This window comes from Phyllosticta citriasiana (assembly GCF_038021145.1).
Source record: "Phyllosticta citriasiana strain CBS 120426 chromosome Unknown IWZ02scaffold_8, whole genome shotgun sequence".
NCBI lineage: Eukaryota > Fungi > Ascomycota > Dothideomycetes > Botryosphaeriales > Phyllostictaceae > Phyllosticta > Phyllosticta citriasiana.
In genome coordinates this window covers 1,609,126-1,627,093 of record NW_027117285.1, presented here as the reverse complement: position 1 = coordinate 1,627,093, position 17,968 = coordinate 1,609,126, and the positions used below count along the sequence as shown (strand labels likewise).

The window sequence follows — 17,968 nt, the reverse complement described above, 5'->3', positions numbered from 1 at the left end:
TTATATGGAGAGATGGCAAGGTACCTATGATAAAGGTGTGTGTAAGGAAGGCACACATAGATCACAAGCTAGAGTGGGAATAGTGGGCCAGGGGATTCGATGCATTTGGATAAATGCTGATAGCAAAAGCCATTCAACTTCAATTCGAAGAGCCCCGTCCGTCACTGCGTGTGCCGCGCCGACGACTTCAGTTACTCGGCCTCTATCCTGCGCTTTTGCGCGTATGTAAATAGGACAGTTGATGCCGTGATTGACGAGAAAGAGATGAGCGGTTCGATTACTGTACACTACATGAATACGCGAGCTTCAATTTGTCCAAACGAGATAGGCAAGTGTTTTATTTAGTGTTGTAAATGTATGGATATGTGTAAGCGTGTCAGTATCTACAATCCAAGCCACGACCAGCAAAGGCACCATCTCCACCACAGCAGTGGTTAGGTAAGCGAGGCGCCACGCCGCGTTATCGACGGGATGGACCCGTGGGCGGATGGATGATGACAAGGGGCGCGCAAAAACTATCATAAATACCGAAGGGGCTAGACCACCACTACCACCCACTCGGCAAAGACAAATGTGGCCCGAACCTGAACCTGAACCTGAACCTGAACCCAATAAACGCCCCAACCCCTAGACCAGATGACCAGACCAGACCAGACCAGACCAGATCGAATCAACAAAGCCCGTAAGCTTGCCGTTACGGCAGCTGCAGCGGTAGAGAAGAGAACGAAGGAAAAAGAGGTGCAATGTGGTGTGAGGCCAGAATGAACAATTTTGAAACAATAATGTGGTGGGAAAGAAAGAGGGATATGGACACGGGCTTGTATAACACGATACAGCAGCAGAGACAAAGAGATGGAAGGGTGCGTAGACCTAGAAAATGGTGATGGTGCCCGAATCGTACTTCTTGCGGAACCACGAGCGCTTCTTGCGCAGCGAAAAGGTGGATCGCGTCGGCAGCGCCGCGGCGGCCGTCGAGCGCTTGGGCGACGCCGGTGGCGAGTCGTCTTCCATGACGCTGACGACTGGAGCGTCAGCGTCAGCGTCCTCGTCGTGGTACATTGCGGGCAACGGGGGAATGGTCGTGGTGACGGGCGGGTCGGCAAAGGCGACCGACACCTGCACGACGGGCACGACGACGGCGACGCCTTCGCAGATGGCCGGCGGGATGGTGACGTCTGAGACGGAAGAGGCGGAGCTGCTGCCGCTGCGGTCAGAGTTGGCCCACGATGCGCGGCGCGAGGGGTTGCTGCTGCCGCTGCCGGCGGCGTCGGAGAGGGTGCTCGCAGATGACTGAACTGAGCGCTTCTTTTCGAGATACTGAGTGCGTGCCGACGAGCCGCTCGAGCCCGATTTGGTCGACGTGGACGAGCTGTCGACGGTCTCGCCATCTGGAACGACTGGGTTAGCGAGTCGTCCATCGAGACCTTGCGTTGGGTGTTGGACTTACCTTCGTTCTCCTCGGCCATGGGCTCAATCTGCTGCAGCCGGATGAAGGACGAACTGCGGGAGCTGGGGTGCAGCCTCCTAGGCCGCCCCTTCTTGCGGCCGACAAACGCAGGCGTCTTGGTCGGGTCATAGGTGAATTGGTTTGGCGCGACGAGCGAGTTGCGCGACTTGAGCGTCATGGTTTCGGTGGGTTTCTTGGTTGTTGCTGGCATGGGAAAGTCCAACGACAGCATGATCGACTCGATGGAGAGGTCGCTGCTGCGATGCTTCAGCGTCCGCAGGTTCGGTGCGCTGGTAGAGTTGCGCAGAGCCGGAGCAGAAAGCCGTTTGAGCGACTCGTTGCTCTTGGTCCGGTTCATGGCGGGTCGCCAGCTGGCCCTCTTGCCCTCGGGTTGGACTTGAGGGTCATCTTCCTGGGCCTCCTGAATGGCGACGGTTGGTATAGCTCCTGACTGGAGCTGAGGCTGAGCATCATCTTTTTGTTTTTCCAAATCTGGCTTTTGTTTTTCGGCAGTGGCTGTTGGTTCCTTTTGCTTTTGTTTGGCAGCCTTGAAGCTCTTGGCGTTTTCCCTAATCTTGGAGAAGATGGACATTCTTGGGGAGCGTAGTAAGGATTCTTGGCTGGCAACCAAGTCGCTAAATACAGTCAAGGACCCTCCCTCCCTGCAAAGCTTGACGTCTTGAAGGGTTTCCGAATCCGGACTGGACAGGCCCGTCAGTGTGGGATGGCGCAGTTGAACCGGATAGGCGGAGCCAGGCCAAGGGAGAGGAACTGCCGAGGATGGAAGTTGAACGAAGCAGATGCAAGGGATGGAGAGAGAAATGCACAATGGCAAGTGATGAATGAGAGAACACCCGGTTAAAATGTACACAAGGAGAGTTGCAGGGTGGTTGGCGACTGCCATGTATCTATATCCAATAGAAGCATCCAAGTGATTGTCACGCTAAGGCAGGGGCTGCACCTAGGCAAGCAAGTGGCAGCAGTTCTCGAAGTCGTCTAGCCGCGGTCGCGATTCGACGGGCAAGAATCGTCCTCGGAAAAGCCATCAAGAAAGATCCAGTGGCTGACCTGGTCTGGCTAAGCGCTTTTGGTGGAGGCTCGGAAAAGTGCGCCAATGTCGCGGGACGGTCCCTGCGTCAATTCAGTCGTCTCGATGGCCTCGATTGGAGAAGAATTGGTCATGTATGCCAGGTTGCATGGTGACGGGGGGGTTGTAAACTTGAGGCAACATCAGCAGGTGAAGACAAAAAGCAAGCAATCAATCGAGCAGTGTTGAATAGCGATTGAGACGCGAGGAAATGTCAAGCCATGCAAAGATTCAGGACCGGTTGGATGCATGGTCGTTTTTGGAGCCAGTTGCAAAAGAGTCATGATAAGGAACACAGGGTTGACGGCGCTCATAGTTGAACCGCGCAGAGCGGATGACAGGGAAGCTGGACAGGCAAACCTGACGCACAGGCATCCAAGCTGCACGGCAGACGGGAGATGGACAACAGAGTTTCGACGCCCGCCCGTATCTGCACCGTTGTCCATGTGGACGGTGGTATGTTTCGATAGTCGACGGCGGTGCACGTGTTGACAGCGACGGCGGGTGCCACTGGCAGGAGTAGAGACGAGCAGCTGAGGTTCTCGACCGTGAGTGGACCAGAATAGCGACCGCAGCCCTGGTGTACCTCATGTGGGTGTGGTCTGGCTATTGATGTGTCTGGCTGGAGTCTCTGCCGGGCCGAGACGGCATCTGTGGTTTCGTCATCCGTGCGGACATTAGGTTGGATGCCGTCGACAGCCAGCCAGCCAGCCAGCCAGATAGACAGACAGACAGACACAGCAGCACTCGGTCATGGCCAAAGAGACTGACTGAACGCTCCACAATACTCGTCGCTTGACAATTTTGAGCCAACAAGGACCCTTCCATTGCGGTGCTGTTGATTCTGTACCTGGCTGTTTTGCCCTCCCTCCACTGAACTACTGTACCTACTTCAGCCAAGCCGAACGCCGCCGACCGAGCGCGATTCCAGCTCCACCACCTCAGAACCGCGCGCCGCCCGAACGCCCATCCTTCGACCACCTGCACCCATCGCCGCCCAACCACTCTCTTGATTCGTCCTCTGCGCAAGCTGCTGCGCGCTGCCGCCACGAGACCCAAAGACCCCGGAGTCTTGCGCCGCGCCTCAGCCGCCTGAACTCATCGCTCGCTCCTCTCCTGCGCTGCATCAGCCCTGCTGCACCCGACCCTCGCCTCCACCTTTCACATCACAACATTACCCGGCGCGAAACCTACCGCCTCACCCGCTCCTCGGCTGACGCGCCCGAGCGACGGCAGGCAGGCTGGCTCCCTCTCCCGACGACAACATGGCCCCAGCCGCGCAACCTCCGGCAGCAAACCGCAAGCGCGTCAAGGTCTACGAGCTCAAGAATGGAGACTGGTTCGACAGAGGCACTGGCTTCTGCACCAGTGCCATGGTCAATGTGCGTCGTTCCCCGTTGCAACATTGCGCGCCAACATTGCGCAACCCGCTGACGAGCCTTGCCACACCCAGGACGAACCGCGCATTTACGTCCAGTCCGAAGACGATCCCACGCGCGTCTTGCTCGAAACCAAAGTGACCAAGGACGACGGATACCAAAAACAACAAGGCGAGTCGCCGTCACAACCACACGACGCCTAAGCATTGACGCTGAGACTTGCGCAGATACCCTCATAGTGTGGACCGAGCAAAATGGCACCGACATGGCGCTTAGCTTCCAGGAAGCAGATGGGTGCGGGGCAATATGGTACGCCACGTTTCGGCCTCCTTGTTGACACGAGGGACTTTGCTCACGCCTGCCACAGGGACTTCGTCAGTGAGGTGCAGTCGCGCCTTGCTGCGCTTTCAGGAGCTGGTGAGTACACGCGACCCGTTCCTTCTCGCCCCCCCCCCCCCCCCCCCCCCCCCCCCCTCCTCCCCAACCGCTGATTGCATTCATCTCTAGACGATGGCCTCTCAGACGATGTCATGGACATGCATCCCATTATGCTCCCCGATCCAGAACTTGGCAACCTCGCCGACATTGAAACCATGATTCGAGCCGCCAGCGCCGCTCCCACGGGACGCGACGCCTTGGCCAGGTTCGTCATGTCAGCCGGATACTTCCCCAAGCTCGTTCCGCTGGTGGAAATCGCCGAGGATCTCGAGAGCCTGGAGGACCTGCACCGCCTCTGCAACATAATGAAGACGTTGATATTACTAAACGATTCGGCCATTATCGAGCACGCCGTCGCCGATGAGGTCATCATGGGAGTCGTGGGCGCGCTCGAGTACGATCCAGATTTTCCCACCCACAAGGCCAATCACAGGCAGTACCTGGCGGACAAGTCAAGATACAAGGAAGTGGTCAAGATTGAGGATGCCAACACCAAGAGAAAGATTCATTGCACCTACCGCTTACAATATCTCAAGGATGTCGTGCTCGCCCGCATCCTCGACGACCCCACCTTTTCCGTTCTCAATTCTCTGATTTTCTTCCACCAAGTGGACATTGTCACGCATCTTCAAGCGAATGCCGCATTTCTTAAGGAGTTGTTTGGCATCTTCCGACCAGAAGAGACCGACATGCAGCGCAAGAAGGATGCCGTGCTGTTAATTCAGCAATGCTGCACCATAGCTAAGAGCTTGCAAGGCAACTCCCGCGCACAGCTCTACTCAAACTTCCTCGGTGGAGGCCTCCTGAACGTCATCACCTTTGCCCTACGTAATTCGGATGCGGCTGTCCGCGTCGCCGGAACTGACATTCTCGTAGCCCTGATTGACCATGACGCCATAATGGTCCGCAGCCAGATTTTCAAGGCCATCAACGAAAAGACCAAGCCCCTTACTGACACTTTGATTGAGCTGTTGTTGGTTGAGACGGACCTCGGTGTCAAGGCCCAGATGGCAGATGCCATCAAGGTTCTTCTGGACCCTAATGCCAACCACGCCACCATGGAGACTCTGGGACGCGCCAACAGTGAATTCCTTGCCAAGACTCGTCACCCTGCCCATCCCATTGCCGGGACCGACACATTTATCCAAAATTTCTACGATGAGTCGGCCAAGAAGCTCTTCCAGCCTCTGAAAGACCTACAGGGCAGAGAGTCCAGTAAGTATCCCTGGACTCATTCGTGACCATTGCTTATACTGTGCAGTGGACAACCTCACTATTCCACAAGTCTCGTTGTATTCGCATCTTGTCGAGGTCTTGTGCTTCTTCATACGACAACACTCCTTCCGGAGCAAATACTTTATTCTATCCGAAGACCTTGCCTCCCGCGTTGCGCAGCTCATGGCTTGTCCCGAGAAACATCTGAAGCTGACGGCGTTGAAATATTTCCGCACCTGCATTGGACTGCACGACGAGTTTCACAACCGGCAAATAATCCAAAATCGGCTCTTTGAGCCTATTCTTAACATTGTGTTTGAGACGATGCCACGGGACAACCTGCTCAATTCCGCATGTCTCGAGTTGTTCGAATTTGTCAAGCGCGAAACGATCAAGCCCATCATTGACCATCTTGTCGAAAACTATCGGGAAAAGCTGGAAAGCATCACCTACGTCCCGACATTCCAAAGCCTCATTTTGCGATACGAGCAGCTTAACGAGCGCCCCGAACCAACCGCGCCCAGCTCTTTCGTCACCGACGACTCTGACTCTGGCCGACATCCAACCATTAATGGGTCTCGTCTCCAGGGCCTCCGAGACATGGACGCCGAGGAGGAAGCCTACTTCAATGGTTCAGATGAGGAAGACGACCCACCTCTCCCATCTGTCGACATGGATGCAAAGTCGAATGGCGCCGCCCGGACACCCCTCGTCGACTATCCAGAAGATGATGACGACGACGATGAAGACGCAATGGATGTCCTGCAGGACGAAAACGCCCCGGCGCTCTCGACCGAACTTGCCGGCGAGGAGCGCGCCGGATCCACGCCTTCAACTGGCGCACCACCCACGCCTCCCACGTCGACATCACCACAAGCATCACCACCGCGGCAGCAGACACCAGTACCGTCAACGCCACCACCCGAGCGGCTATCGGAAAAGCGGCGTCGAGAAGAAGACGACGAGGACGAGCTCGGAAAACTCTCGCAACAAACTAAGCGGCGGTCGTCATCGATGAGCAGCGTCGGCAGCAACTTGGGCGGCGGCGGTGGTGGTGGTGGTGGCGGAAGAGGAAGGAGAAAAGGGTCGGCAGGACAAGCAGGCAGAGACGGAGGAGGCGGGCCGGGCAAGGGCATCGCGATTAAGCTGGCAATAAAGACGGAGGCCAAGGGCGAGGGAGGCAACGAGTGAGTGAGACAGTGAGAGAGTGAGAGATATCAATGATGCGATGGAACTTTCTTTTTCCCTTTTTCTTCATCCTTCTCCCTCTTCCTTGACCTTGCTCGCGCTCGCTCGCGGTTGAGAATGGTGTACATGTGTGATTATCCACATCAGCCTGGCGATTCCCCCCCCCCAACTTCCTCCTCAACTAAAAGTCAACATGCACGCCCTCCTACCCTTTCTCCTGCTCTGTCGCCCGCCATCCATCATGGTACGGCGCCCTATCGAGTCCTATAGCCGGCACTTAGTCAGTCTAGCATAGCTATCTATCTATATACGTAGGCAGCAAGGAAGATGATAGCCACGGCGTCATCGAGTGTTTATGGAGTTGATGGTTCACATTTCATCTTGTCATCCGCGCTCCCGCTGCTTTGGTACTGTTTCCCGCTTCTTTTTTTTTCAAAAAAAAAAAAAAATAAAAAAAAAATTTTGTCAAAAGGCTTTTATCTTCGGGAGCCCCCTTTTTCCGAGGTTGCGGTCGTGTTGATACGCCGTGATACCAGGCGGGCGTGTAATCGTTGCCAGTGTTCCTCAGGCGACATGGGTTTCCAGTGGGTTCCTTCTCTCTTGCTTCTCGGCTCTCATGGCCCTTTGTATTCCTAACCCGATGCTAAACTCTTATGCATGTCACGTCATCGTATTTTTCTTCTGCTATCGTGTGCGCAGGCAGGCGGGCAGGCGGGCAGGTGGGTGTTGAGCAGAAACCTCGTAGGTCGGCCATGACATGATATGGTGTAACCCAACCCATCCCATCCCATGAAGGGGCAGCAGCAAAGTACATACAGATGAGGTACTGTAGTATATGTATGTTCCTGACTACATCGTCCAAGCATGCGCACTCCATACAACGACTTTCCATACACGAATCCATCCACAAAAATATAAACGTGCCCTTTTCGCCACCATCCATCTTCCCTCCTTCCATCAACAACGGGCTCTTCCGCCCATCGACCCCCACGCGACAGGGGCAGCCGACCAGCCGGGCGCCTTACCGTATGGAGCACGCGAGCGAGCGGGCCGCAGGACGCACGGACGCCCGGCCTGGGCCCAGAAGCGCGGGGATTTGCCTGTGATGGATCGTGACATGGAACAACGCAGGCAGCGATGAAAAAAAGCTGCTACAGGAAGAAGAAGAAAAAAAAAAAAAAAGAAAAATTGGTTTGCGCGGGTCCATGACTCGAGACACAAACTCAATTCTTTGGCTCTTTTGCGACGACGTGCGCTGACGACGTGATTGTTGACTGATTGATACGTAATTGCTTTGAGTGAGGAGTGAGGAGTGAGGAGTGAGGAGTGAGGCGTTGGTTGAATCTTACCTATCCCACATTGATAGGTAGCGGACACCTGACCGGCCTGGCCTACCTTACTGCTACCTACTGCTCGTCTCTCTGCCTTGTCAACGTCAACAACACTTCCATCTTACCAACAACAAGCGCTTGCGGCGGTGGAGAAAACTCTTGGGACGACTTTTCTTGGCCTCGTCTGACTTTGCAGCCTCGCGTTAAGGGTGTTGTTTGAGGTTATCGCCATCAAGAAAGAGCTTGGGTTGCGTGCGTCTCTCAGAAGAAAGAGAAGGAGACTTGAGAGCGCAGACGCGCAGAGCAAGAAGGCTTCAAGAAAAAGCCATGGCGAACGACTCCCCCAAGGCCTCGGCCGCAGTCTCCACGACTGCGATTCCAGCTGCCGACATGGTGGACGCCAACAACGACATTTCGCCAGCCGACGGCGACGTGTGGAACGGCAAAGGCGGCGCCACAGCGACGACAACGACGACGACGACGACGACGACGACAGCAACCGGCGCGGACCCTTCGTCCTCGCCCTCATCCGCCAGCGGTGGCGGCGGCAGCAGCAGCAGCAGCGATGAGAAGAAGAGCAAACTCCGCGCCTGGCTGCAATCGCGCACCGAATTCATCCGCACGCGCTTCTTCTGGTACGCGCTGGTGCTGGGGCAAATCCTCGCCCTCTGCATCACATCCACAAACACCTTCTCATCGCTGCTCAGCGCGCAGGGGACGTCGATCCCCGCCTTCCAAACGCTCTTCAACTATGTCCTGCTCTTCGTCGTCTACACGCCCTACACGATCTACCGGCTCGGCTGGCGCGAATGGGGCCGCAACGTCATGCTAAGAGACGGATGGCGGTACATTTTGCTCAGCTTCCTCGACGTCGAAGGCAATTATTTCACCGTGCTGGGATACCGCTACGCGACGATCCTCTCGCTCCAGCTCATCAACTTCTGCGCCATCCTCTCCGTCGTCGTGCTGTCGACCCTCCTCCTCCGCGTCCGCTACCACATGGCGCAGTACGCCGGCATCATCATCTGCATCGGGGGCATGGGCCTGCTGCTCGCATCGGACCACATCACGGGCAGCTCCTCCTCCAGCGCGGCATCCAACCAGCTCAAAGGCGACCTCTTCGCGCTCCTCGGCGCCCTCATCTACGGCGCCACCAACGTCTACGAAGAATGGTTCGTCTCGAAACAACCCGTCTACCTCGTCCTCTCGCAAATGGGGCTCTGGGGCACCGTCATCAACGGCACGCAAGCCGCCATCTTCGACCGCGCCTCCTTCGCCACCGCGACCTGGAACGCCCCCGTCGCCGCCTACCTGACTGGCTACACGCTCGTCCTGTTCCTGTTCTACAGCCTCGCGCCGCTCGTCTTCCGCATCGCCAGTGCTGCGTTTATGAATATCAGTTTGCTGACGGGGAACTTTTGGGGCGTTGTTATTGGGATACGCGTGTTTCATTATAGTATTCATTGGATGTATCCCATTGCTTTTGTGTTGATTTTGTTTGGGCTGTGCGTTTATTTCTTGAGTGAGAGCGTTTTGGGCGAGGCGAAGAAGCCGTGGCTGGGGGAGCGGCAGGAGGAGGGCGTTGATGGTGTTGGTACCGCCAAGCGCATGGTTGAGCATCCCGAGGCTCTGGTTTGAGTGCGTGCGTGGCTTGGGTGGTTGTATGGTCTTTTTATACCCGTAGATGGAATACTGTGTTAGACGCCACATCTTTGATTGCTTCAGAGTGCTCAAAGAATAGCGTGAACGCTGAGTTTGAATAACTTGAATATCTACCTGGTATCTAGAAGCTCACCCACGCATCCATCCAAAACCGTCACAGCTTACTCTCCCTCGGCCTACCCTCCTCCACACCACTCATGACCCGCGCCGGCCCCAACGCCCCACTCATTTCATTCCGCTCGCCTTTAGCGTCTTCGCCATCACCAAACAGGACCTTCTCGCGCCCACCCCGCGTTGACCACCACGCCACAGCCACGAGGCTGCGCTCCGGGTCCATCTCACCGCCAACCAGCACCTCCCAGAAGCGCCGCCGCACGACGTCTCTCAGCGCATCGTCCGCAATGGCGTTGACGAGATCAGCGCAGAGAGGCAGCCACTCTTCGAGCAGCGGGACCGGTAGCAGTGGGAGGGCATCGAGCAGCGTGAGCGCGAGGACCGACTGCTCCGATAGCACGTGCTCGCCCAGTGGCAGGGTCTCGGCGCCGGGCGGAGGTGACGGCGCGACGGCCGTGGGCAGTGGGGTGGCGGGCGCCGACAGTGCACGATGGTGGACCAGTTCGCAAAGCGTAGCGGGGAGGTTAGGCTGCGAAGACGACAGTGGCGAGGGCGGCGTCGTCACTTGCATCAGCGTTTTGAAAGCAAGCCGGAACTGTCGCGGTGATAGGTTGGCCGGGAAGGCTGCGAATAGGCTAGAAACGTAAAATGGGAGGTGGCGGCCGGCGAGGGCGGGCCCGGATGTGCGTGATGAAAAGACGGATAGCATGACCGAGTGCGCGGCTTCGAAGATGGGGAGGAGATTCCAGGAGCCACCAGCCCCGAGGTAAGGCGTTGATGCTGTGACAAGCAGCTCCTCGGCTGTCTGTGGAGAGAGGATGGACGCAAAATGCTCGGCCGTGTTGAGGAAATACAGGTCGTGGATGCGGTCGAGAGGGTGACGAGGGATTTGTCCGAGAGTTGCAGGTCGTATGGCTTTGAGAAGTGCATCTGCTTGCATGGGATACTGCGAAAGAATGTCAAGGGAGGTAAGATAGGAAAAGGTATATTGGGAAAGCGAGTTGGCTCCAAGCCGTGAGCTGATGAAGTAGAGATTTCTCAGGGTATGAAGAGAATGAGTGACGAGGATTGGTGCAACTGCTGCAATCAGTAAATGGCCTCTCCTTTGAATGAATCGACGTACCTTCATCTGCCGCGAGATTTCCGTCCCCAAGAATCCTGCCAAGGGCGCCGCGGAGAATAATCACTATGGCAAACAATGCCGATTTTAGAGTTCTCCAAAGCAAAGGTAGAGTGCTCTTAATCGTCTCCGGGGAAAGATGGGCAGACTCTTCAGACTGATCAATCTCAGACAGTTTGTTCTGGCGCCACTGGAGGTTCAGCGTCCGGGCGAACCCCGCAATGTCGTCAATCATGGTCTGAATCAGTCCCGAGTTCTGGACGTTCTCAACGGCATGGGCTACTAGCCTCGAGAATGGTCCCATGTACGTCATCAGAGGGCGGGACATGATGCGTTGGAGCTGGTGGTAGGAGGTAGACCTGGCTGACCAGCCCAACTTTTGTCCGGGAACCTCGACAACGTCCAAGTCAATGGTCCCGAGAAAGTATGCCGAGTGGAAGCCTTCATTCGAGAAGAATGCAGATCCAATCAGGACGGGCAGCAGGTGGTCATAGTCCAATTGCGCCCGCTCCGTCTCGGACAGAACGGGGAAAACATGGTTCAAGACCATGGCGATGCATTGTCCTCCAAAGTCGTCCTCTCTTGCTTCTTCCAGTGCCATATTTGTTGCCTCCACAAAAGCTCTCTGCAGGGATGATTCCAGGCCTCTTCCAAAAGCGCAGTCGTCCTCTTGATTCGAGCCAAGCAGCAGACCGCCAAGAATCAAAATGTGCTTCCATCGTGGACTTCTCTCATCGGCTCCCTTTGCAACCGCTCGGGCCCAATCCTCAGGTACCATTCCACCGCCGATCGCGAGCTGGCCAGGCAAAGGTGGCTTCGCGGTGCCTTCTCTAACGTCGCGATCATGTTTAAGAAAGGTATAAGTCGCAGAGTGGAACAGACTCATGAAGCGCTGGCATGTGCGCAGACCGTCTGGACGTTCCCATATTGCAGGTGCAAAAAGCAGCTGGCCAGTCAGGAGCTGGATGTTGAGAGGATTCGTCAGAGTGGTGAGAAGGGACGCAGCCGTAGCAAGAAGCCTGTGATGATTAGCAAAGGTCCGGTATTCGGGCGCGCGCGGCTGACCTGGGGGTATCCTGCTGGTCAGTCCATATCTGGAGTGATCGCAGCAGGGTCTCTAGCAGCCTATCTGCCGGCATCGCGCAAGACGAAGTGCGGTATGCGCGCCGTCATGTCAAGGTCGAGGCGATGATGTTGGTCGAGGTTGGCGGCGCTGGGCCGAGGCACAATGCATCATCATCCATCATCCGTGGCGGGGATGGATCAGTCGGAGTCGGACCGAGAGTCATTGTCCGGGGAAGCATCGCACTCGGTCAACCACTCACAGACGTCGTAGCATAACCAGGGCGAAGTCCGACAACAAGCTTTCATGAGGTACCGCTCCCAATGTCCATCTCCACTTACTCAAGCATGCGCTCATGGGTTCCGTCCCCAGTGTCGTCTATCGCTACAACAGCGTCCCGCGCGACTACACGACGCCCCCCTTTCCATCGCTGTACTGGCCTTTTCCCGTCCACGGCCACCAGGCCTACTACCTCTACGATGCCGGCGATATCTGGCGCTTTACCCTGACCTGGACGCTCCTCTTCTTTGGTGCCGTTCACCTCGCAACCTCTGGCTATGCAGTCATTGTACAGTGGCGCAACTGGAAGGTTATCTGGATAGTTCCCGTCATATACTGCGTCATTGGCGGCATAGAAGCACTAATAGCTGGAAGCATTGTGGGAGGACTGTAAGTCGAATCGGCTTCAACGTATTCTGTTGACGATGCACGGCTGACGCGCTGTCCAACGCAGGCTTGGTGGCGTTTACAGCTCAGGCTACTTTAGCATGTCTACCTGGATGCCGTTTGTCTGGGCCTTTATCAACACTCTGGTCCTCATCTTGTCTTCGTTTGCCATTCAGGGCAGCCTATGACCGGCACAGATGATGTATCGCAGCTATAAAGGAATCGCCAGGCTTCCCTGCGAAGAGACCGTCAACTGGTTGACATCCGGGCAACATCAAGACGCCGCGCCGCTTCGATATCAGCATGCGTGGAAGCTGTAATTTCCTCGGACTCTCTACCAAGTATCCCAAATCGGCACTGCGCTTTTCGGATGAGGAGAATTGTCACCAGCTGCTCCGGTGCCCGTTCTGCAGCTAAAACATGCCAAAAGAGAAGCGAAACCAGAATCTCTGCGTAACAATAAGCATGTCAAATTCACGGCCACCGCTCTTTCAGTCGAGTCCCAATGGTGGCTAGCTTCATGCGTGAGGGTCTGCCTTTTTGGCGACTTTCCACATTAAGCAACTTCAAACGTCGCAAACATGCGATATCGGCAGGCTCCATTTCTAGCGTCCCGTAAGTAGGAGCTCAGCTTGGCCTGTGCGCCTTGGGTTTGTGGAGAAGACACCAAAAGTCGGCGATGCAGCGGTTCTGGCTTAGAACCGGGTCCCTCCAAACATTCGTCGGTTGTCTCCTGCTTGTGCTTGGGATTTCTGGCTCCAAGGTTTGGAAATGCCCAAACAACATACTGCCATGCTACAAATGCCGTTGGGATTGCGGCATACTTTGGATTGCTCCAACTTTTGCCGTCGTCCGGTTTATTAATCGACAGGCTCCTGTCGTCTTAACCTGACCACCTCCCCAGGCCTCAAGGCTGGCGCATGATTCCACCAGAAATACTTCGCGCCTGTCTCTGTACATTTTTGATTCCGAAAGGATCTAGTGGTGGAAAACTGCGAATAGTCTTTGCCTTTTCTCCAATGCGGTCCGCGCTCAACTCCCAGTGCCCTGATATAATTTCAGGCAGTCTTAAGCACGCACATGGATGAAAGCTTCATGGCGAAGCCCCACCAAATATCAGGTGTCCTACTTAGTCGTGTCTCTCCGATATGCTTCCGCGTTGTTCGTGCGGAAGCGTCCGCGCTGTTGGTGTTGTTTTCCTGCATTGTTTTGACCCCACAACACCACTTCCTGCATATGTCCTCTGCATGACCGAGCGCTCACTCTCAACACCACCCTTTCCTGATACGATGTTCCAGTGTCGCACTTGACCGTCCGCACTTTGTCCGTCTTGATTGTGCTGGTGGCTTTTCAACCCGCGCCACGACCAACCATCTCAAGGCCCCCTATACCACCTGCGGACCCGGCTGAAGCCAACACATGCATAAAAAGCAACTTTCCGGGGTCATCTATGTAAGCTCTCCCACCTCCCAAGCAGAATTACATGCTAACGCGAAGTCAAATCGCAGCGTCCAAACCACTAAGGATGAAACAAAGGAGGAAGCTCAGCAAACCAGCCCCACTGGCTCAGAATGACAGATCCCGAAGTCGCACCAGCCTTGAAGACAACGAAAATTGTCTATTGCCACCGCAAGAAGATCATGCGCCACCGTATCGTCCATTTCGCTCGCAGATCACGCCAACTCATGGCACTACCGCGTCTTCTACTCTTTTCCGAAACAAGAGCGTTCCGTCCGGCTTCTACGTCTTGTCAACCGCTAGCTCAACAGAATCGATCTGCGAAGACTCCCCGGCTATAATAGCTCGTGTCCCTTCCAAGCTGCAAAAAAGACAGCCCCCAGACGATGATTATGGAGGCAATGGAAAGCCCTCTAGCACAGCTCCCACCACGAGCCAGACGACAATCAAGGAAGCCCATTTTGTTCTTGGTTTCGGGCCGCGCGAGCCCACTGCCTTCGCTGTCAACGACATAGTCTCTTCGCCACCTCATGCACTTCCCCTTGCCACCATCGAGGCCAGCTCCCTGATGAGTGCACACAACCGCTGCCATCCGCTAGAGCCTTCTTGGACGGAAGTACAGCATCCGATCAAGACGGTATACCTAAGGCCCCGCCAACTTCTTCGAGGACGCACCGTCCCGCTCTTCAGGCGCTGGAAGTGCTGCACTTGCGGTGTCAAGACTTGCTATGATGCGCATGTTTGCTCGAAGCTTCTGTGCGGTCATGAGCGTTGCGAGGGTAGCTGCGTTACTTTTGAATCTGCTTGAGTGCTGGGCTATCAAAGTGGGCTGGCTAATGGAGCTGGAACCTCTGCGCTGGGTCAGCGTTGCGGTTGATAAATGGGTATGCCTTTACTTTGAGGATCTTTCTGAGAGCTGCAAAGGTTTTGACAACGAGACTGCCAATGTTGACACGACTATTTTGCTTCCACACGTTTCTCGGGCCATTTTACTTCCAAATATCTCTCCTTTCCAACTCATCGTCTTTCTCACGCGAGCGAATTGTCTTTGTATATCCGCTCTTGCGCTCTCTATACAAAATTACACCGGCAATTGCTTCTCTTTCTCCATCAAGCCAACTTTCAAGATATGTGTGTGTGTGGACATGGTGGTTGTTTTGCTTGGGGAGAGGGCGGAATTGCGTCTCAGCAGGGAGATGGAAAGAAGGCGATGGCTATTGGTTGCTCGTCCGCCCGTGGGATTAATTTGGGAAGCCTGGCGGTGGTGTTATTTTCTGCGGTGGTGGACGTGCCTGGTGGGTGGTTCAGTTTGGTCTGTTGATTGTTTGGGCGACTTGACGCTCTACCACCGACTCCTTTGATGTGCCTCGCCAATCTCCACCAAATACCGCACACACTCAATTCCACCACGATCGCACACCTTTCTCACAAAGATCCACTGCTCACACGAAAGACAGTCATTCACCCTGCTGGCCTCTTCCAATCTGTACAGCTTTCGCGTGGCTTTCTCTCCTGACGAATCCTCTGTACATCACGCAACGTAAGTCTTCATGCTCTCAAACACTGCTCCTTGAACTACGGCTCACTAAAACTTGGATTCCAGGGCTCAAGATACCACTTTGCAATGAAGAGCCACAAGGGGCTTCGGAAAAAGCTGAAGAAGCTTACGGGCTCTGGTGCTGCGTCTCGCGGCGAAGCCGACACGGTCGAACACAGCCCTTCCAAGAAGTCTGATTCCACGCGTAAGTCCCATGGTAATCTATGATGCCTTGAGACGAAGACATTGACTTGTTCATAGCCAAGTATTCTCCAGCCTTGCCAACTGAGGCAGCCGGCGATGTCTCGCATCCGTCTCCGAACCGCATCCCGCGCGATGACAACGCCGCTACACTCCCGCCTCAAGAGCACATGAGCCCTCCTACCAATGCTTTCAACTCTGCTTCTTCTGGCTTGGCGATATCTTCGGAGGGGAACCCTTCCGCATCGACGTATATGACGCCCCGTTCACCGAACGAATTCTTAGATATACAGCTCGGAAAGAAGGACGTGAGGACCTTCGACAGTACCGCACCTGGAGAAGCAACCCCGAGCAGCACTTCCCAGCGTGGACCGCATCATACTATGAGGCAGAGCTACGAGCCCTTAGTCTCTTCGAACTCTCCGACGCAGGACACTGACGTTGTTGAACACCCATTCAAAGTATACTACCAGAGCTCCCGTCCTGCATTCGGAGGAGGTGTCATCCACGAGTGGAAGAAGTGGGAATGCTGTCATTGCGGTTCGGTTACGCATTACGAGAACCGCGTCTGCTCCCGCCTGGCATGCTGCCATAAGCGTTGCGAGGCCCACTGCACTACTCTCGAGGCCTCAAACTGCTAAGAGCTTGCTTAGAGTCGCAAATTTTGTGGGCTACTGTGATGATGGACTTGTACAGGGTTACAGGCTTGTATGATGTGGTGAATAAGGGAGCACTGGGTGCTTAAGGACGTCACCGCGGGTTAAGCAACTACTTCTTCAATAACTTGTAAAGCCGGTCCATGCCCATGCTAACAGCTTTTAACCTTCTTTCTTAATTCCCAGTAGTACTTCTCTTTCAGAGGTAAATACAGACAAGAGTAGCAAATTGCGGCAACCTGCGCCCAGCGGAAGTATCGACACTGTCAAGCCAAATACGCAGACTCGAGCCCTCAGGCTGAACATCTGCTTTCAGTACAATTAGAGCAAATGTCGCTCAGGACTGATCGTAATCACAGACTAGGATAGTAAAGACAGAAAGGCGAACTTGGCCAAAATCATGCGTGGCTAGAAGGAGGGTATACCACGACGACAACCGGCTCTGCAAACCGCCCTTCAGACTGGCAAGTAGTAGCCCTTCTCTTGAAGCGCGTCCAAATTGAGTTGAGCTTCAAGCTTCGTTCGTAGAGGGCAGGACAGGGCAGTGGACAAAATCCTGTCTTTACATTCAGATTTTGGGGCGCGGATGCAGCTCGTGGATTAACATCAGAGCAGTGTTATCCATACCGCAATCCATCACTCGGGGCCTCTCTGCTGGCCAGCGTCGGCAGTCTCCCGTCGACACCGTTTACTCGGGCTATTATCTAGACCAGCGGCCATGTTTAACACCCATTCACTTCGGTGCGTAGTAACTGCTAGTAGTAAACGATAGTCATTGGTATTGTTTACCCACGTTGAGCGCCTGTCAGTCCGTCAGGCAGACTCGCCTCTATTCACTTCAGTATATTCTTCGGTCCGCAGCCCTTTTGGGGTAGGCGCAAAATAAAATGTATCGGCGTCGTCGCGCGTCTCTGCGCCTGCCTTGCTACCACACACACACATCCCCTCTCCATCCTTACTGAAGCGGATCTTGAGGCGCTTCAAGTCTTCCTCCTCCTCGATCTCCTTGTAATCCCCAGTACTGTGAGTTCTCTCTTTTCCTCTGCTTCCTTTGCACTTGCTAATGCACACTGCCAGTCTATTCCTCCCACGGCCTTCGAGATGGAAGCCTACCAGCAGTCACGCAAGAAGATCACCAAGTTTGTCAAGCCTACGGACGAGCAGAAGTCCACGGTCCGTCGTCGCCGCACTGCTCTGCGCAAAGAGCGCAAGCAAGCCGATGAAGCCTTGCAGCAAGCGAGTAAGTGTGCCCGAGATCCAAACATTGCTCCTGAGAGCCGAACGCTGACCGAGATCCCAGCTACCTCAAAAAACGGATTCTTCGCGCGATTCCGTAGCCGCAAGACACCTTCTCCCGAAGATAATCCCAAGAACATGGATGGTCTCTCGCCATTGAAGCCACTCAA

General features: G+C 55.1%; 8 protein-coding genes across 8 annotated transcripts; 5 read left to right on the top strand and 3 right to left on the bottom strand.

Moving 5' to 3' along the window:
• Nucleotides 1–314: 314 nt before the first annotated feature.
• On the bottom strand, nt 315–2,456 carry IWZ02DRAFT_301593 (uncharacterized protein). The gene has a single exon (XM_066763945.1). The coding sequence runs from the start codon at nt 2,349–2,351 to the stop codon at nt 537–539; it is 1,815 nt and encodes a 604-aa protein (XP_066621955.1). The 5' UTR covers nt 2,352–2,456; the 3' UTR covers nt 315–536.
• Nucleotides 2,438–3,166, bottom strand: IWZ02DRAFT_301677 (uncharacterized protein). The gene is made up of 2 exons (XM_066763946.1): nt 2,904–3,166; nt 2,438–2,665 (listed from the first exon to the last, which is right to left on the bottom strand). Exons 1-2 carry the CDS (start codon nt 3,123–3,125, stop codon nt 2,525–2,527), a joined length of 363 nt encoding a protein of 120 aa, XP_066621954.1. The 5' UTR covers nt 3,126–3,166; the 3' UTR covers nt 2,438–2,524.
• A 633-nt stretch (nt 3,167–3,799) lies between these two features.
• IWZ02DRAFT_434243 (component of IIS longevity pathway SMK-1-domain-containing protein) lies at nt 3,800–6,757 on the top strand (the record flags this gene model as incomplete). The annotated part of the gene is made up of 6 exons (XM_066766346.1): nt 3,800–3,916; nt 3,973–4,094; nt 4,118–4,222; nt 4,281–4,330; nt 4,421–5,566; nt 5,613–6,757. 6 exons carry the CDS (start codon nt 3,800–3,802, stop codon nt 6,755–6,757), a joined length of 2,685 nt encoding a protein of 894 aa, XP_066621953.1.
• Nucleotides 6,758–8,412: 1,655 nt separating this feature from the next.
• On the top strand, nt 8,413–9,723 carry IWZ02DRAFT_470379 (uncharacterized protein; the record flags this gene model as incomplete). Its single annotated transcript, XM_066768795.1, has 2 exons — nt 8,413–8,600; nt 8,664–9,723. 2 exons carry the CDS (start codon nt 8,413–8,415, stop codon nt 9,721–9,723), a joined length of 1,248 nt encoding a protein of 415 aa, XP_066621952.1.
• Nucleotides 9,724–9,813: 90 nt separating this feature from the next.
• Nucleotides 9,814–12,276, bottom strand: IWZ02DRAFT_421934 (uncharacterized protein). Its single transcript, XM_066765852.1, has 3 exons — nt 12,047–12,276; nt 10,985–12,000; nt 9,814–10,938 (listed from the first exon to the last, which is right to left on the bottom strand). Exons 1-3 carry the CDS (start codon nt 12,118–12,120, stop codon nt 9,902–9,904), a joined length of 2,127 nt encoding a protein of 708 aa, XP_066621951.1. The 5' UTR covers nt 12,121–12,276; the 3' UTR covers nt 9,814–9,901.
• An 89-nt stretch (nt 12,277–12,365) lies between these two features.
• On the top strand, nt 12,366–13,144 carry IWZ02DRAFT_301574 (uncharacterized protein). The gene is made up of 2 exons (XM_066763942.1): nt 12,366–12,713; nt 12,778–13,144. Exons 1-2 carry the CDS (start codon nt 12,400–12,402, stop codon nt 12,896–12,898), a joined length of 435 nt encoding a protein of 144 aa, XP_066621950.1. The 5' UTR covers nt 12,366–12,399; the 3' UTR covers nt 12,899–13,144.
• A 926-nt stretch (nt 13,145–14,070) lies between these two features.
• Nucleotides 14,071–15,272, top strand: IWZ02DRAFT_301577 (uncharacterized protein). The gene is made up of 2 exons (XM_066763943.1): nt 14,071–14,162; nt 14,219–15,272. The coding sequence occupies exon 2, from the start codon at nt 14,236–14,238 to the stop codon at nt 14,974–14,976; it is 741 nt and encodes a 246-aa protein (XP_066621949.1). The 5' UTR covers nt 14,071–14,162; nt 14,219–14,235; the 3' UTR covers nt 14,977–15,272.
• A 337-nt stretch (nt 15,273–15,609) lies between these two features.
• Nucleotides 15,610–16,849, top strand: IWZ02DRAFT_301586 (uncharacterized protein). Its single transcript, XM_066763944.1, has 3 exons — nt 15,610–15,708; nt 15,772–15,910; nt 15,967–16,849. The coding sequence occupies exons 2-3, from the start codon at nt 15,793–15,795 to the stop codon at nt 16,545–16,547; spliced, it is 699 nt and encodes a 232-aa protein (XP_066621948.1). The 5' UTR covers nt 15,610–15,708; nt 15,772–15,792; the 3' UTR covers nt 16,548–16,849.
• Nucleotides 16,850–17,968: the final 1,119 nt, after the last annotated feature.

Excerpts from the sequence above, each read along its gene's own strand:
- IWZ02DRAFT_301593 (XM_066763945.1), bottom strand. The coding sequence starts at position 2,351 with ATGGCAGTCGCCAACCACCCTGCAACTCTCCTTGTGTACATTTTAACC.
- IWZ02DRAFT_301677 (XM_066763946.1), bottom strand. The coding sequence starts at position 3,125 with ATGAGGTACACCAGGGCTGCGGTCGCTATTCTGGTCCACTCACGGTCG. Across the intron at positions 2,666-2,903 it reads GCCGTGCAGCTTGGATGCCT|TTTACAACCCCCCCGTCACC; the intron begins GTGCGTCAGGTT and ends TGTTGCCTCAAG.
- IWZ02DRAFT_421934 (XM_066765852.1), bottom strand. The coding sequence starts at position 12,120 with ATGCCGGCAGATAGGCTGCTAGAGACCCTGCTGCGATCACTCCAGATA. Across the intron at positions 12,001-12,046 it reads GACCAGCAGGATACCCCCAG|GCTTCTTGCTACGGCTGCGT; the intron begins GTCAGCCGCGCG and ends TAATCATCACAG. Across the intron at positions 10,939-10,984 it reads AAATCTCGCGGCAGATGAAG|TTGCACCAATCCTCGTCACT; the intron begins GTACGTCGATTC and ends TGATTGCAGCAG.
- IWZ02DRAFT_301574 (XM_066763942.1), top strand. The coding sequence starts at position 12,400 with ATGGGTTCCGTCCCCAGTGTCGTCTATCGCTACAACAGCGTCCCGCGC. Across the intron at positions 12,714-12,777 it reads GGAAGCATTGTGGGAGGACT|GCTTGGTGGCGTTTACAGCT; the intron begins GTAAGTCGAATC and ends TGTCCAACGCAG.
- IWZ02DRAFT_301577 (XM_066763943.1), top strand. The coding sequence starts at position 14,236 with ATGAAACAAAGGAGGAAGCTCAGCAAACCAGCCCCACTGGCTCAGAAT.
- IWZ02DRAFT_301586 (XM_066763944.1), top strand. The coding sequence starts at position 15,793 with ATGAAGAGCCACAAGGGGCTTCGGAAAAAGCTGAAGAAGCTTACGGGC. Across the intron at positions 15,911-15,966 it reads CAAGAAGTCTGATTCCACGC|CCAAGTATTCTCCAGCCTTG; the intron begins GTAAGTCCCATG and ends ACTTGTTCATAG.